General features: G+C 41.5%; 1 protein-coding gene across 1 annotated transcript in view; it reads left to right on the top strand.

Moving 5' to 3' along the window:
- The first annotated feature begins 2,703 nt into the window (after positions 1-2,703).
- Positions 2,704-14,086, top strand: part of Ltn1 (listerin E3 ubiquitin protein ligase 1) — a 69,612-nt gene continuing 58,229 nt past the window's right edge. Inside the window, exons 1-6 of the mRNA XM_041678556.1 lie at positions 2,704-2,811; positions 7,423-7,626; positions 9,091-9,189; positions 9,631-9,861; positions 10,879-10,931; positions 11,864-12,044. Coding sequence (XP_041534490.1) covers positions 2,770-2,811; positions 7,423-7,626; positions 9,091-9,189; positions 9,631-9,861; positions 10,879-10,931; positions 11,864-12,044 — 810 coding nt within the window. The 5' untranslated portion in view covers positions 2,704-2,769. The remainder of the gene's footprint in view (positions 2,812-7,422; positions 7,627-9,090; positions 9,190-9,630; positions 9,862-10,878; positions 10,932-11,863; positions 12,045-14,086) is intronic.

Consider the following 14,086-nt stretch of genomic DNA (forward strand, 5'->3'; position numbering starts at 1 on the left):
TGCTGGGAATCAAACTCATACTTCAAGCATACTAGGAAAGCATGCTACCCAGTGAGTTACTCTACCCCCTCCAAGTCTGCTGTTATTAATTTGACTTTCAGTATATATATTATATATATATATATAATTTTCTTTACTACAATTTAGATGTTTATACATTTATTTTAATCGCATCAATTCAGTTTGCTTTTAATTAATTAATTTGTATTTGTTTATTTTTTTGACACAAAGTCTCACTATGTATTTCTGACTCCTGGGAATGATGTATATGTTATATCCAGATTGCAGGGTCCCCCAAACCACCATGGAGTCCGCACTCATAAGTAAAAGCAAAGAGCCTTTATTCAAGCCCGAGCTTGGACTGACTCTCCATCTGTCTGCTGAAGCAGTAGAGCGGAGAGTGCCAAGCCCAGTTGGGACCATAATAGAGGTCGGCGGCTGGGAGGGGGGGGATTTCCAGGGTTCAGTACCCTGATTGGCTGACACTTGTCTAAGTGTCTTGGCAAAAGAAGATTAGGTGAGTCCTGGGGTCAGGTACTGGTGTAGGAGATTTCGGTCTATGTGTTGCTCTTACTGGTTAATGAACAAAGAAATGCCTTGGCCTGTTGATGGGGCAGAACTTAGGTAGGTGGGGAAAACTGGACTGAATGCTGGGAGAAGGGAGGTGGAGAGAGAGATGCCATGGAACCACCACCAGAGACAGACATGCCAAAATTTTGAGAGTAAGCCACTGCCACATGGTGATACACAGATTAATGGAGATGGGTTAAATTAATATGTAAGAGTTAGTTAATAAGAAGCTAGAGCTAATGGGCCAAGCAGTGATTTAATTAATACAGTTTCTGTGTGGTTATTTCAGTTCTGGGCTGCCGTAACAAACTGTTCCTTGCAACAAGGTAGCCTGGTGATCTTATCTAATCTTATCTAATGGTTGGAATGTCAGGCACTTCCCGTTTAGATGCTGGCCCTCCCTGGGTTGTGTCAGTTTATGACTTTTCCTGGAACCCCATGCTGCCTGTCATGGCAGCTGTGCAGCCTGGGCCCCATGTGTGGCCAGGTGGCCCCTGGACCCCACATGGCCTGGGCCCCATTATGTGTGGCCAGGCTGTCCTGGGCCCCATAGTATAGACCAGGCTGGCCTTGAACTGAAGAACTGCCTGCTTCTGCCTTGCAAGTGCTGAAACTAGAGGTGTGTGTCACCATGCCTAGCACATAGTTTTGGTTTTGGGACATTTACATTTACTTATTCTTTCTCTCTGTCTCTACCCCCACCCCTTCTCTCTCATGTGTGTATGTGTTTCGTAATGCATGTGGAAGTCAGTTCTTGATTTTTATCATATAGGTCCTGGGGAATCAAACTCAGATCATCCAATTTGGAGGAAAGCACCTTTACCTGCTAAGCCATCTTGCTTGCCCTAATCCTGCCGATTTTATGTTAACATTGGCCCGGTGGGTGTGCTGGCACATGCCTTTAATCCCAGCATTCCAGAGGTAGAGGCGGGTGGATCTCCGTGAATTCGAGGACAGCTTGGTCTACAGTATGAGTTCCAGGGCTTAAAAACCTTAAAATAACCAAGGGTGTTACACAGAGAAACCCTGTCTTGAGAAACCAAATAAAAGAAAAAGAAAAGAAAAAAGAAATACAAAATTTTCAGTCCCCACTCCTGTGCTGTTGCTGATCAGTCTCTTTGATGGTTTGAACCCTCTCCTGAAAGTGTACAGCACTCTCATATGTATTTGTGCTTTTACAGCGTATGTATGTATGTATGTATGTATTATTATTATTATTATTATTTAGATAGTGTTTCTCTGTGTAACACTCTTGGTTGTTTTAAGGTTTAAGGACCGTTGCTGCAGAGGACTCAAGTTGAATTCCCAGCATCCATGTCAGGTGGCTCACAAAGGCCTGTAACTTAAGCTCCAGGGCAAGCAATACTACCATCTTCTGGCCATGGGTATTGCTCGCACGCACTCACACACACAATTTAAAATAAAGCAATTCTTTAAAATGGAAAAAATTTAATCTAGGTTCATATTCCTCTATTTGGCATATAATTTGTTTCAAACAAGAGCCACACATTGTATTTGCATGATCTGTCTTAGGACTTATTAAATATGTTATTTTTTTCCTCCTCCACGCCCGCCAATTTGTTAACCCATTTTTCTTGTAGGATTTCTTACGTTCTGAATTCTTTGGCTGCGCCAATCCCGTTTTATATACTCCCCTGTACTGTGTAAATTATTACTTTAGCTCCGTTAGATTGTTTTGATTTTTTTTTTTGCAAGAATACTTAATAGGTCTCCAATACTTTCTATTGAATTCTATCAAGCTCAGAATCTGTTTCTCATGTCGATGATCGCATCGCTTTCTTTACTTCTAGCACTTTTTAGCACAGTTGCTACCATACCATTCTACTGCTATCTTACGTAACACTATAGCTGAAGTCAAATTCCCACACACTAGGTAGGAAAGGAATCGCTACGCTGCAATTACCCAGGGCAGGATTTGGCGCGGCGGACCCAATCTCGCTTTTTTATTGGTCACCATTGACGCCACTCACGCAGGCGTGCCTTTCCCTGTGACGTTTCAGGCAGCGGATGGTCAGAGTCCTGACGGAAAGGCGGGAGCGGAAGTGGGAAGCCATAGGCCGGGGTGGGCGGGCGCAGGTTGCTACAATGAGTCCCCTTCCGGCACGGGGGACCGGAAGTTGTGGCCCGGCGGTGCCCACCTCGGCTCCGCAGCCCGAGAGCGCGGCCGGCACCGCCACCATGGGCGGGAAGAACAAGCAGCGGACCAAGGGGAACCTGAGGGTGAGGCCCGGCGTGGCAGCCCTGCGGCGCGCGGCCCGGGCGTTTGCAGGGCCGGGAGGGAGGCGTGTGACCTCCCCGTGTGTGCGTCCCCCCGCGGGTGGGCTGGTCGAGGAGTTAGGACCCAAACGACGTTTCACGCCGAAGCCGTGCGTGTGGGAGCGCGCCCAGGGGAGGTGTCCCTGGGAAACGGGGTCAGCGTGCAGCCGGGTGGCAGCTGCCCAGGTGGCTGAGGTTGTGTAGGTGCTGTGGGAGGAAGAAGAGAGCGTGGGCTCCGTGTGCTCGGAAATGTCCCGTGGTTTTCCGTCCCCGTCCCTCCCGGCCAAGGCCGGAGCCCCTGGATGGTCTGCGTGGTTTCAGTCGGTGTCGCCCCATTGGCCCTGTGGCCTCAAGCTCACCTTGCTTTTTCTGCCTTGCCCTGGCCACCCTGACCTCGCCACGTCTTGACCTGGCCTGGCAGGTTTCCGATGCCCTTCTGTTTAGGTGGCTCTAGACACGTCAGTGCACCCTTCCTCCAGTGTCAGCCCTATTTTAATGTAGCTGTTGTCGGTGCCAGCGACGCTGCGTGCTACGTAATTTACTAGCTTACTTTATAAACATTTTAAAGGCAAGTGTTACTGCCCTTGTCCTAATGGATGATAGACACACGCGCTCTCTGGTTTTTAGCATAGTTCCCTTTTATAGACCTGTTCACCGCCTTTGACTCAGTTAACTTTAATGATTCCATCAAAACACAACAGTTACAGTAGGATCATTCCTATGTTAAATGCTTTTCTGGTATTCTCGTTTAATTGTCACAGAATGTATTTAAAAACCTTATTCACTGTTTTATGGCAAGCGTATTAGAATTGCAATCTGTGTATTCTGTTTTGAAAATGTTTTGGTGTATAGCTCTGTCTGGTCTGGAACTCAAGTCTGCAGACTACCAGGAACTCAGAGACCTATTTGCCTCTGCCTCGAGAGTACTAGGGTTAAAGGCATCTATCTGCCAAGCTCAGAAACCTCCATATTCTTGGAGTCACCAGCTGTTAATATTTGTTTACATTTCATTTTCTCTCTGAATTCATAAATTTGTATCACCTTTAGGAAGGTTAATTTCAGTATTTTAACACCCAAATCCTTCACCTCATCTACTCTAAAAGCAATTCCATTCTTCATATACCATGCAAAACTTTAGCCATGATGGGCTACTTAAATATAATGTACAGACTTAAAATTCACGTGTCTACTAGCCTCTGTATTTTTAATTCTGTTTTTAGATAATAACATTTTAAAAGGGTTTGTGACTCAGTCAAGTATCACTTGTTCCCTTTGGCTGCCATTTAAGTCTTTAGATTTAGACAGTTTCCCATTTCTTGCCCCCTTTGATCACGTTTTGAAATGTCACAATAACCAGGAAGAGTTGGCATTGCTTTGATTTATTTAGACTCATCTCATTGTTTCCTTATATCAATTTGAGTTAAGCCATTCGCATTATATCACACTAGAAATACACAGTACTTGTTCTTGTTTTTCTTTACCAGCGACACTTGCTTAGTGTTGACCACCGAAAAGTTACCTTTTCCCATTGGCGAATAACAAATATGTGGTGTTGCAGTCCGATGTTGGATATACTGTTCTCCAAAGTTATCTCCGAAGTTTTTAAAACCCTTAGATGATTCTTGCTAGGATCACTTATTACTATGGTAGTTTAAGAACTTACTTTTGATATTGGAAATGATTCAAATAGTGAATTAATTGCTCTTACCTCATTTGAAAGATGATTTAACTGAAGTTTAGAGTTTAAGTTCGTATACCCTGGACGCTTCAGAGTTGGCACTTGAAGTTTAGTTTTTAAAATGCTATCTATTTGTGTGCATGTGTAGATTAGAGGAGGATTTTCAAGAGGCCCATTCTCCATCCCCCCCTTTTTTTTTTAAATTTATTTATTTATTATATTATGTGTATAGCATTCCTTCCACGTGTGCCTGCAAGCCAGAAGGGGGCACCAGGTCTCATTATAGATGGCTGTAAGCCACCATGTGGTTGCTGGGAATTGAACTCAGGACCTCTGGAAGAGCAGTCAGTGCTCTTAACCTCTGAGCCATCTCTCCAGCCCTCTCCATCCCCCTTTATGTGGTTCCCAGGATCAAAGCTCTGCGTTGTAAGACTTGCATGGAAAGTGCTTTCACCCTCTGAGCTATTTTTTCCCCCTTATTTTTTGAGACAGAGTTTGTCTGTGTAATAATCCTGGCTGTCCTGGAACTCTTGTAGACCAGATCAGGCTGGCTTCGAACTCAGAGATCTACCTGCTTCTGCCTCCCAAGTGCTGGGATTAAAGATGTGGCCACCACTGTCTGCAGGTCTGAGACTTCTTAATGTAGCTCAGGCTGGCCTCAGATATGTGATCTTGGTGCAGCCTCTTCAGTGTGGGGATTACAGGCCTGCACCACTAAGATGGTGAACTGCTGTTCTTTGGTTTGTTTGTTTTGAGTCTGGGTCTCATATACCAGGATAGATTTGAACTCATTATATAGCTGAGTGTGGGCAGTGATTGCTCCTCCTTCTTCTCCTCCTCTTCTTCTTCTTATTTAAAGGTTTATTTATTCATTAAACATACAGTGTTCTGTCTGCATTGCCTGCATGCCAGAAAAGGGCAAGAGATCCTATTATAGATGGTTGTGAGCCATCATGTAGTTGCTGGGAATTGAACTCAGGACTTCTGGAAGAGCAGTCAATGTTCTTAAGTTCTGAGCCATCTCTCCAGCCCCATGATTGCTATTTTTGAAGTATCAGTTTAATGACGGACACAGATTTATAAGAAAGTATGATTTATTAAGCAATTATGAAACAGGCATGAATGGACAGACTTGAGAACAGAGGAGAATGTTGTCTGGTCTGAGGGAGCAAAGCATTGCAAACACCAGTATCTTGAGGGTTAGATAGAAGTTTGTCAGGCAATGAAAGGAAGGAAGGGCCTTTAGATGGAGAGAAGACTATGGTTGAATTCTGAAAGCTCATACTTAGGGAACCTTGAGTGGAATTCAGAGTCTTGAATGATGGGAGATGGGAAGGGGGGGCAAAGTATAGGGTAAAGGTATTTAACCTGCAGAGATTAGAGTAGTATCTGTGTTTTATACCCATAGTAGACATTGAATAAAAGATACTGTTTGTACATTTAAGGAAATAGTTTTAAATGGGAAGCTGGGGACTTAAACGTTTTCGGTTGCTGCTAGTTATCATTGGCAACTTGAACTTCAGTTTCAACACAGCCTTCAGTGGTTTAGTAGTTGGAGTTTGTGTTTTATGGTTTTATTTTTTTAATTTGTTTTTGTTTTTTGAGACAGGGTTTCTCTTTGTAGCCCTTGCTGTCCTAGGACTCTCTGTATACCTTGAACTCATAAAGATCCACCTGCCTCTTCTCTGAGTTGACATGACAGGTTTCTTTGAATAGTTCAAATGTTTGTTTTCCCATTAGCAATAGAACCCTAACCTGCAGAGTAGGGGACTAGTATATTAATACCAGTCAAAACATTGCCTATGATTCGAAAAAAAGAATGTTTTTTAGAAGAATTGGTTATATGTGTATGCATTTGAGTGCAGGTGCCCTCAAGGTCCAGAAGAGGGCAGGGCTTCAGATCCCTGTGGTTGCAGCTAAGGCAATTACGAGCAGCCCATTTCTGGGAACGAGCTCAGGTGTTCTGCAAGAACAAACACTGCTCTTGAATGCTGAGCCGTCTCTGCAGGCTAAGTATGTCTTTTGGTTTGATCATTACATTGATTTTTTTGTGTATTTTAGTAATTTTGGCTTCCAGTACATGGAAATGAGCTTATCTGCTCTGAAAGGATTCCGTAGCAGCATGTAGCATTAGATCTCTCTCAGTATGATAAACAAAATTGGTTGGACCTATTAGTTTATATCATTATAAGATAATATGTATGCAAATACTGTCTGTGTGGTATTTGGAAACTAAAGTTTTCATAAGTGAATATATATTTTAGGCTTTGAACTTTCATTCTTTTTCTTTCAAATGTTCTCAGTGCCCATTGATATCCTAGCACTTGGGAGACTGAAGCAGGAGGGTCATGTGACTACATGAGACTACCTGCAAAATCAAGAGTTGTTCTGATGTTTAGGAAACTCTAATTAGAATTGTGTGTGAGAGTGTTTTTTTTTTTTTTTTTTTAAAGTTTTTTGAGACAGGGTTTCTCTGTGTATCCCTGGATGGCTGTACTGGAACTCACTCTGTAGACCAGGCTGGCCTCGAACTCAGAGATCCACCTGACTCTGCCTCCCGAGTGCTGAGATTAAAGGCATGCACCACCACCCCCTGCCAAGCGAGAGCATTTTCGATAGGCTCTTAAGACAGAAATACTCATCTCCAGGGAACTTGCAGGCTCAGGCAAGAAGGATTCCACAGTGGTAAAGATTCTTGTGAAAGAGTTAAAGAAGTTAGTTTCTTGGTGTAGTTTACATATTTATTCTCTCTTTAGCCACAGAACTCCAACTTTTAGAACTAGTGGAATTGTGTGTTGTAAATATCAGTCAAACCACTGACTGTGAATCGTTATTTTCAATTAATGTATGTGTGCAAATGTGATCTGACTTTCTTTCCTGTTTTTCCTTCTTATCAGCCTTCAAACAGCGGCCGAGCTGCAGAGCTTCTTGCCAAAGAACAGGGAACAGTGCCTGGATTTATTGGTTTTGGGACATATCACAGTGACCTCGGCTATGTTCCTGCTATTCAAGGAGCTGAAGACATAGACAACCTCGTGGACTCTGATTTCCGAATGGTGCTGAGGAAACTTTCCAAGAAAGATGTCACAACCAAACTCAAGGCAGGTTTTCACTGCGCGTGCACACACACACACAAACACACACCAATTAAGAATATATTTCTGGCCAGGTATTGATGGTGACACATGCCTTTAATCCCAGCTCTTGGGAGGCAGAGATATGTTGGAGGAGGGGCCACTTGTTGGTCCCCGGCTGCTCAGAACCCCGAAATAATCACACAGAAACTGTATTAATTAAATTACTGCTTGGCCCATTAGCTGTACCTTATTATTGGCTAACACTTGCATATTAATTTAACCCATTTCTATTCATCTGTGTATCGTCACGTGGCTTACTGGCTAAAGTTCCATCTGGCTCTGGCGGGCCTACATGGCTTCTTTCTAATCTGCCTTTCTTTCTCCCAGCATTCTGTTTAGTTTTCCCTGCCTACCTAAGTTCTGCTCTGTCAACAGGCCAAGGCAGTTTCTTTACAAATTAATCAATAAAAGTAACACATAGACAGAAGGACCTCCCACACCAGAGGTAGGCTGATCTCTGTGAGTTCAAGGCCAGCCAGGTCTACAAAACAAGTTCCAGGACAGCCAGGGTTGGTTCAAAATCCTGTCTCAAGAAACAAGAAAAAATAATGTAGTTTGTTAGAATAAATGTAAGGTTTATTTGTTGTAAAAGAAAATGTGCAATAATTTATCATTAGTTCCTTTACAGTTGTAATTTTTTTTGACACATAAGTTTAGTTGCCATTGACTTTTGGAGTTGTAAATTAGTTTTGCTGCTCTAAAACATTTTGAACTACATTTTGGAATCTGGCTATGTAATAATTCATGGTAGAGGAATATAAGTCTTTAAATTTTTATGGTTTTGCTATGTAGCTCTTGCTGACCTGGAACTTGCTATGTAGACTATGGTGTTCTTAAATTTGTGACAATCTTCCTGCCTCTGCCTTCTGAGTGCTGGAATTATAGATGTGAGCCACCATACTTGGCTGTTGTTATCTAATTATGCATTTGAGTGTTTTGCCTGAATGTTTGGGTGCTATGTTCATGTGTGTGCTCCAGATCCCAACAGAAGCTGTTGGATCCTCTGAAGCTGTAGTTAGGCTGTGAGTTGCTGTGTGGGTACCTGGAACTGACCCTGGGTTCCTTGAAGAGAAAACTGTACTCTTAACTGCTGACCTATATCTTTACACTATTTCATTTATTCTTTATTTATTTTCTTTTATTTTTTATTATTTTGAGATTTGGTATTTTATTTCTGACCTCGTCTGAGCTTTCTGAGTTTATTCCTCAGCCTCTATCCTTTCCATTTGTTTTGTTATAGTAAAGTCGAAAAGTCTAAAAGTTCAGTTTCTACTATAATGGATGGTGAATTTTTTTTGTTTCCGTGGCACAGATAGAAATAATATATTCTCCTTTTAAATAAAGTAGACTAAATTTCCAGAACAAAAGAAAGAAAGTGGGGAGGCAGTGTTACATTTGTTAATCCTTGACGATGTTAATTATTTTCAGGCAATGCAAGAGTTTGGAACTATGTGCACAGAAAGAGACACAGAAGCTGTAAAAGGGGTCCTCCCGTACTGGCCAAGAATCTTCTGCAAAATTTCCCTTGTAAGCATTAGAGTTTATGAGCCTGCTTTTGCTTAAGTGATTCATTTCTGGAGAGAGTTTCCATTCTGTGTTTGCTACAGAAGGTTGATAATGAGTTCCTTATAGTTACTTAGTCTTTGAATATCTCTTGGGTACAATCTGATTGGAAAGGGGGAGAAAAGAAAAATTAAAGAAGCCCTAAATCCTCAATATTTTAAAGCAGGTATTTTCTTTCTCTCTTCTTTGCTTTCTTTTTTTTTTCTTTTCTTTTTTTTCTATGGCTTGTAATTGGATGGGGGGATTATTGTTGTTTATACATGCTCCACTACGGAGTTATTTCCCTAGCCTGTCAGAAGTCGTATTAGTTTGATTATATACATAGATGAATTCCTACTGTGAGTCATTGTAGACTATTTACAGATATTCATATTTATTTTTAAACCAAATTTCCATTATTAATAGGACCATGATCGCCGGGTTCGAGAGGCTACACAGCAAGCTTTTGAAAAACTTATCGTTAAAGTAAAGAAGCACTTGGCTCCATATCTGAAAAGTGTAATGGGATATTGGCTGATGGCTCAGTGTGATACATACCCCCCAGCAGCAACTGCAGCCAAAGATGCATTTGAAGCTGCTTTCCCTCCAAGCAAGCAACCTGAAGCCATAGCGTTTTGTAAGGAAGAAATTACAAGTGTGAGTTTCTGGAGTCATTCTGTACCTGTGTTTCTCAAGCATCTAAAGGTTCTCAGGCATATGTGATAGCTCTTTACCTGCTTTTATAAATGTGTCAAGAAGAAACAGATCATGTCTCTCTTCACATATACAGTAACAAAAGTTTTCTGTAACCTCAAAAGGTGTAAGGGATCGGCAGGATGGCTCAGTGGGTAAAAGTGCTTGCCGTGTAAGCCTGAATACCTGCGTGTTCCTTATAGCCCTCATAAAGGTAGAAAGAGACCAGATTCCACAGCTGACCCCTGACCTGCACATGTGCACAGTGTGTGTTCTCTGTGGTCCTTATCTCTCTCAGATTTGTTAGCTGATTATCCCACGGTACTGCAGTTATAAGAATAATGAATAGCCAGGTGGTGCACACCTTTAATCCTAGCACTTGGGAAGCAGAAACAGGTGCATCTCTGTGAGTTTGAGACCAGCCTGGCCTACAAGAGCTAGTTGTACCAGGACAAGCTCAGGCTCCTAAGGTACAAAGAAACTTTGTCTCAAAAACCAAAAAAAAAAAAAAAAAAAGAAAAAAGAAAGAAAAATTACTGAATAACAAGTAAAGTAACCACAGATATTTAGTGGAAGATTTCTCTTGAGGGGAATTGGAGCTGTCATAAAGTTCCTGTTTTTACCACAGTAGCCAATGTAGGGAATAGATACGAAGAGAAAAATGGCCAAAATTCAAACCTACATCTGATTTGGCTAGTAGGTGGGTTGAGGGTATGGGAATTTTTATTTTATTTGTTTATTTATTTATGTATTTATTTATTTGCTTATTTTTTTTTTTTAGATAGTGGTTTTCAGTGTAGCCCTTGCTGTCCTGGAACTCACTCTAGATCAGGCTAGCTTAGAACTCAGAGATCTACCTGCCTCTACCTCCCAAGTACTGGGATTAAAGGTGTGTACCACCATCCGGTATTGGATTTTCCCAATATCTGATCAATATTGACAGTTCCATAAAATCTTAAGGTTTTGATGTTTTTTTTTCAGGTACTGCAGGATCACCTTCTAAAAGAAACTCCTGATACACTCAGTGACCCCCAGTAAGTTACCTTGTTTCTTTTCTTTCTTTCTTTCTTTTTTTTTTTTTTTTTTTTTTGAGACAGGGTTTCTCTGTGGCTTTGGAGCCTGTCCTGAAACTAGCTCTGTAGTGGGATTAAAGGTGTTCGCCACCATCGCCGGGCTAGTTAAGTTGTTTCTAAGTAACTCTTACTCCTAATACACTCAGTGCCCCTCTCCCTTCCCCAGTAAGTAACATTGTTTCTAAGTAACTCACATGAGGCATTTACTTTGTTGGTTTCCATGTGTAGTTTCAGTGTGACATGTTCTAAAAGGAATTCCAAATGCAGGTGAAATTATTTCAGAGAATGTTACACGGTGCCTGCTATGTGCTTTTACTTCAATTTTGGCTGGCTATTAAATTTGAATTTTCTGAGCTACATATGCAGTTCTATTAGAAAAAAATTTACATTTTTTTTTCTCATTTACCTTTGACAGTCACAGCAGCAGGAACTATTGTAAGGTTTGGCATACTTGAAGAAACTAAGAAGTTGTGTTGAAGAAGTAGTGAAGGGTTTTATTTACCTTTATGTTGTTGTAATCCAACTGTTGAAAGCTGCACTAAGTAGGCGGGTGCCTTCCCAGCCTTCCTAGAATCTCTTGGCATGTGCTGCCCAGAGAGCATGGTACTTGTGGTCACTTCCTCCATGTGTGCAAGTGTGGCTTTCACTTGAGTTAGTTGCAGAATGTGAGATTAAAATTCTGCCTGTGGACAGCCAGATGGCACCTCAGGTAAATGCCCTCACAATCAATCCTAAGAACCCGAATTCAAGCCCTAGAACCTTCATGGTAGATGGGGAGAAACCACTCCCCAGTTTGTTCTCTGACTTCCTTATATATACGTGAATAAAAACAAACAAACAAACAAACCAACAACAAACCCTAAAACCAAAACCTATTTATTTTTCAAATCCAGAACTGTTCCAGAGGAAGAGAGAGAGGCTAAATTCCATCGAGTTGTCACGTGCTCCCTATTGGCGCTGAAGAAACTGCTTTGCTTCTTGCCTAACAATGAGCTCGATTCCCTGGAAGAGAAATTTAAGTCACTTTTATCACAGAATAAGTTTTGGAAGTATGGAAAACACAGTGTACCTCAGGTATCATAACAGTTCTTAAGATCCTTTTCTATAACTTCCCCTGATTTCACTGCACTTCTGCTCATGTTTATTGTTTATGTTCAGAGTCATACAAGCACACCTTTGTCGTTGGCCTTTCAGGACTTAATTGCTCTTTTACTAGACGGGTCCTGTATTTTCCCGTCTTTGTTGTTGGGGTTGAACTGACGCACGTGCTTTGCTAATGCTCCAGAGTCACTGCACATCGTCCAGCTGTGGGTCTCTGTGTTAATTCCATCCACCGCAAGAAGCTTCGGTTAGGGTTAAACAATGCACTCATCTGTGGTTATAGCAATATGTCATTAGCATATAGTGTTTTATATAGAAACATATATAACAGTGTTTTCAAGAGAAAACTTTAAAGTTTGCTGCCTGTTAAAATGTCACTTATAGGTAATACTTTTCTGAATTTGATTTGCTATTAATTTTGAAGAATATACATAAATATTTTATAGGGCCAAATATTTATATTTTATTAAAGTTTTTTATTTATTGTGATTATAATTGTATCATTTCCCTATTCTCTCTTTTAAATTTATAACCTCTTTTTCTTTGACACACACATATATAAACATAAAGATGGTTAGTCTTTAATAATATATTCCTAAATACATAAGTACAACCCCCTCAGTCTGTAAGTTACTTGTATATGTATGACTTAAGGCTGACACTGGTATTGGATAATCAGTTGGTGTCTTTGGGGAAGATGGTTTCCTCTACTTTCAGCATTCCTTACTTCCCTGGAGGTTTTTGTCTGGGGCTGAGGCCTTGTGAGCTTTTCCCCTTTTGTGTCTGTTGGTCTTGTCCTTGCTTAGGTTATATTCAGGCAGCCTATGGGTGAGACTTCCTAACCAATAATGTTGCTTTTTTGACATTTCTAGGTGACAAATCTCACAGCAAAGCTTTTGTTCTTCGGGTTGCTGCAGTCTTTCCGCCCCTCTTTTGTTGTAGATGTGTCATTAGGAGTGGGCTCTACAACTCTGTTTCGATGGTTGTAATTTTGTAATAGTCTTCTCTTTCAAAGAGATGGTTCTTTGATGAGAGGCTGAGAACTACACTTACCTGTGGGTATAAGGATAAATGTTTAGAATATAGTTAGGGACTGTTCTGGTTTAGTAAAGTGGCAATTGTAGGTTCTCCAGGATCCATGGCTTTGCTACTGTAGGCTGGCTGACTGAGTTTCCAATACCAGGCATTATTTCCTCCTTGTTGAGCAGGCCTAGAGGTTATATATGGCTTAGATGGAATGGAGTCAGATGGGTGCAGGGACCGAGAAGGTGTGAAGATGTGCATCATGGTCCAAGCATGGAGTTTGGGGTAGATCTCTGGGGGTTGGGGTGGGGTTGAGGAGAGGAGGATTAGGTGGACTCATCTGTCTAGACCCTGGGGAAGGCTCTGCAGGATCTGGCTGAGTGGAGTATTGGGTGTGGTGTGGAGGTGCCTGTAGGTTCAGAATTGGGGACAGGGAGAGACCTCCAGGAAGTCTAGAAATGGGTAGTGGAGCTCTGGATGTGGGACTACGGCTAGATTTGGGGGCTAGCGGGGAGTACATGGAGCAGGATCAGGCGGTCTCACCAGGCATGTGCAGGATCGTTCTTCATATCTTTTCAATCTCGAAACGCATTATTTATACTCCACATCTTCATTTTAGACTGCCCTATACAGTCTTATATGATAGCAGTTATTTTGTTTTGAGCATATTGTTCCACTGTCTGTGATTTTAATTATTGTGTCTGAAATCAGTTATCAGTCATATTGTTCCACTGTCTGTGATTTTAATTATTGTGTCTGAAATCAGTTATCAGTCTTGCTGTCCTTTCTTGGGAGGTAGTTTGTCTTTTTCTCTGGCCATTTAAAAATTCTTATCTTTATATTTTCTTTTTCGTGGAACTCACTAGATCAAGCTGGCCTTGAATTCATAGAGATCCTCCTGTCTCTGTTTCCTGAGGGCTGGGATTGAAGGCATGTACCATGCACCCAGCTTTCTTTACATTTTTTTAAGAACATTTTTATTTTATGTGCAT

Source organism: Microtus oregoni, unplaced genomic scaffold (genome assembly GCF_018167655.1).
Source record: "Microtus oregoni isolate MIOR12 unplaced genomic scaffold, Mior012 000030F_ref0000283, whole genome shotgun sequence".
NCBI lineage: Eukaryota > Metazoa > Chordata > Mammalia > Rodentia > Cricetidae > Microtus > Microtus oregoni.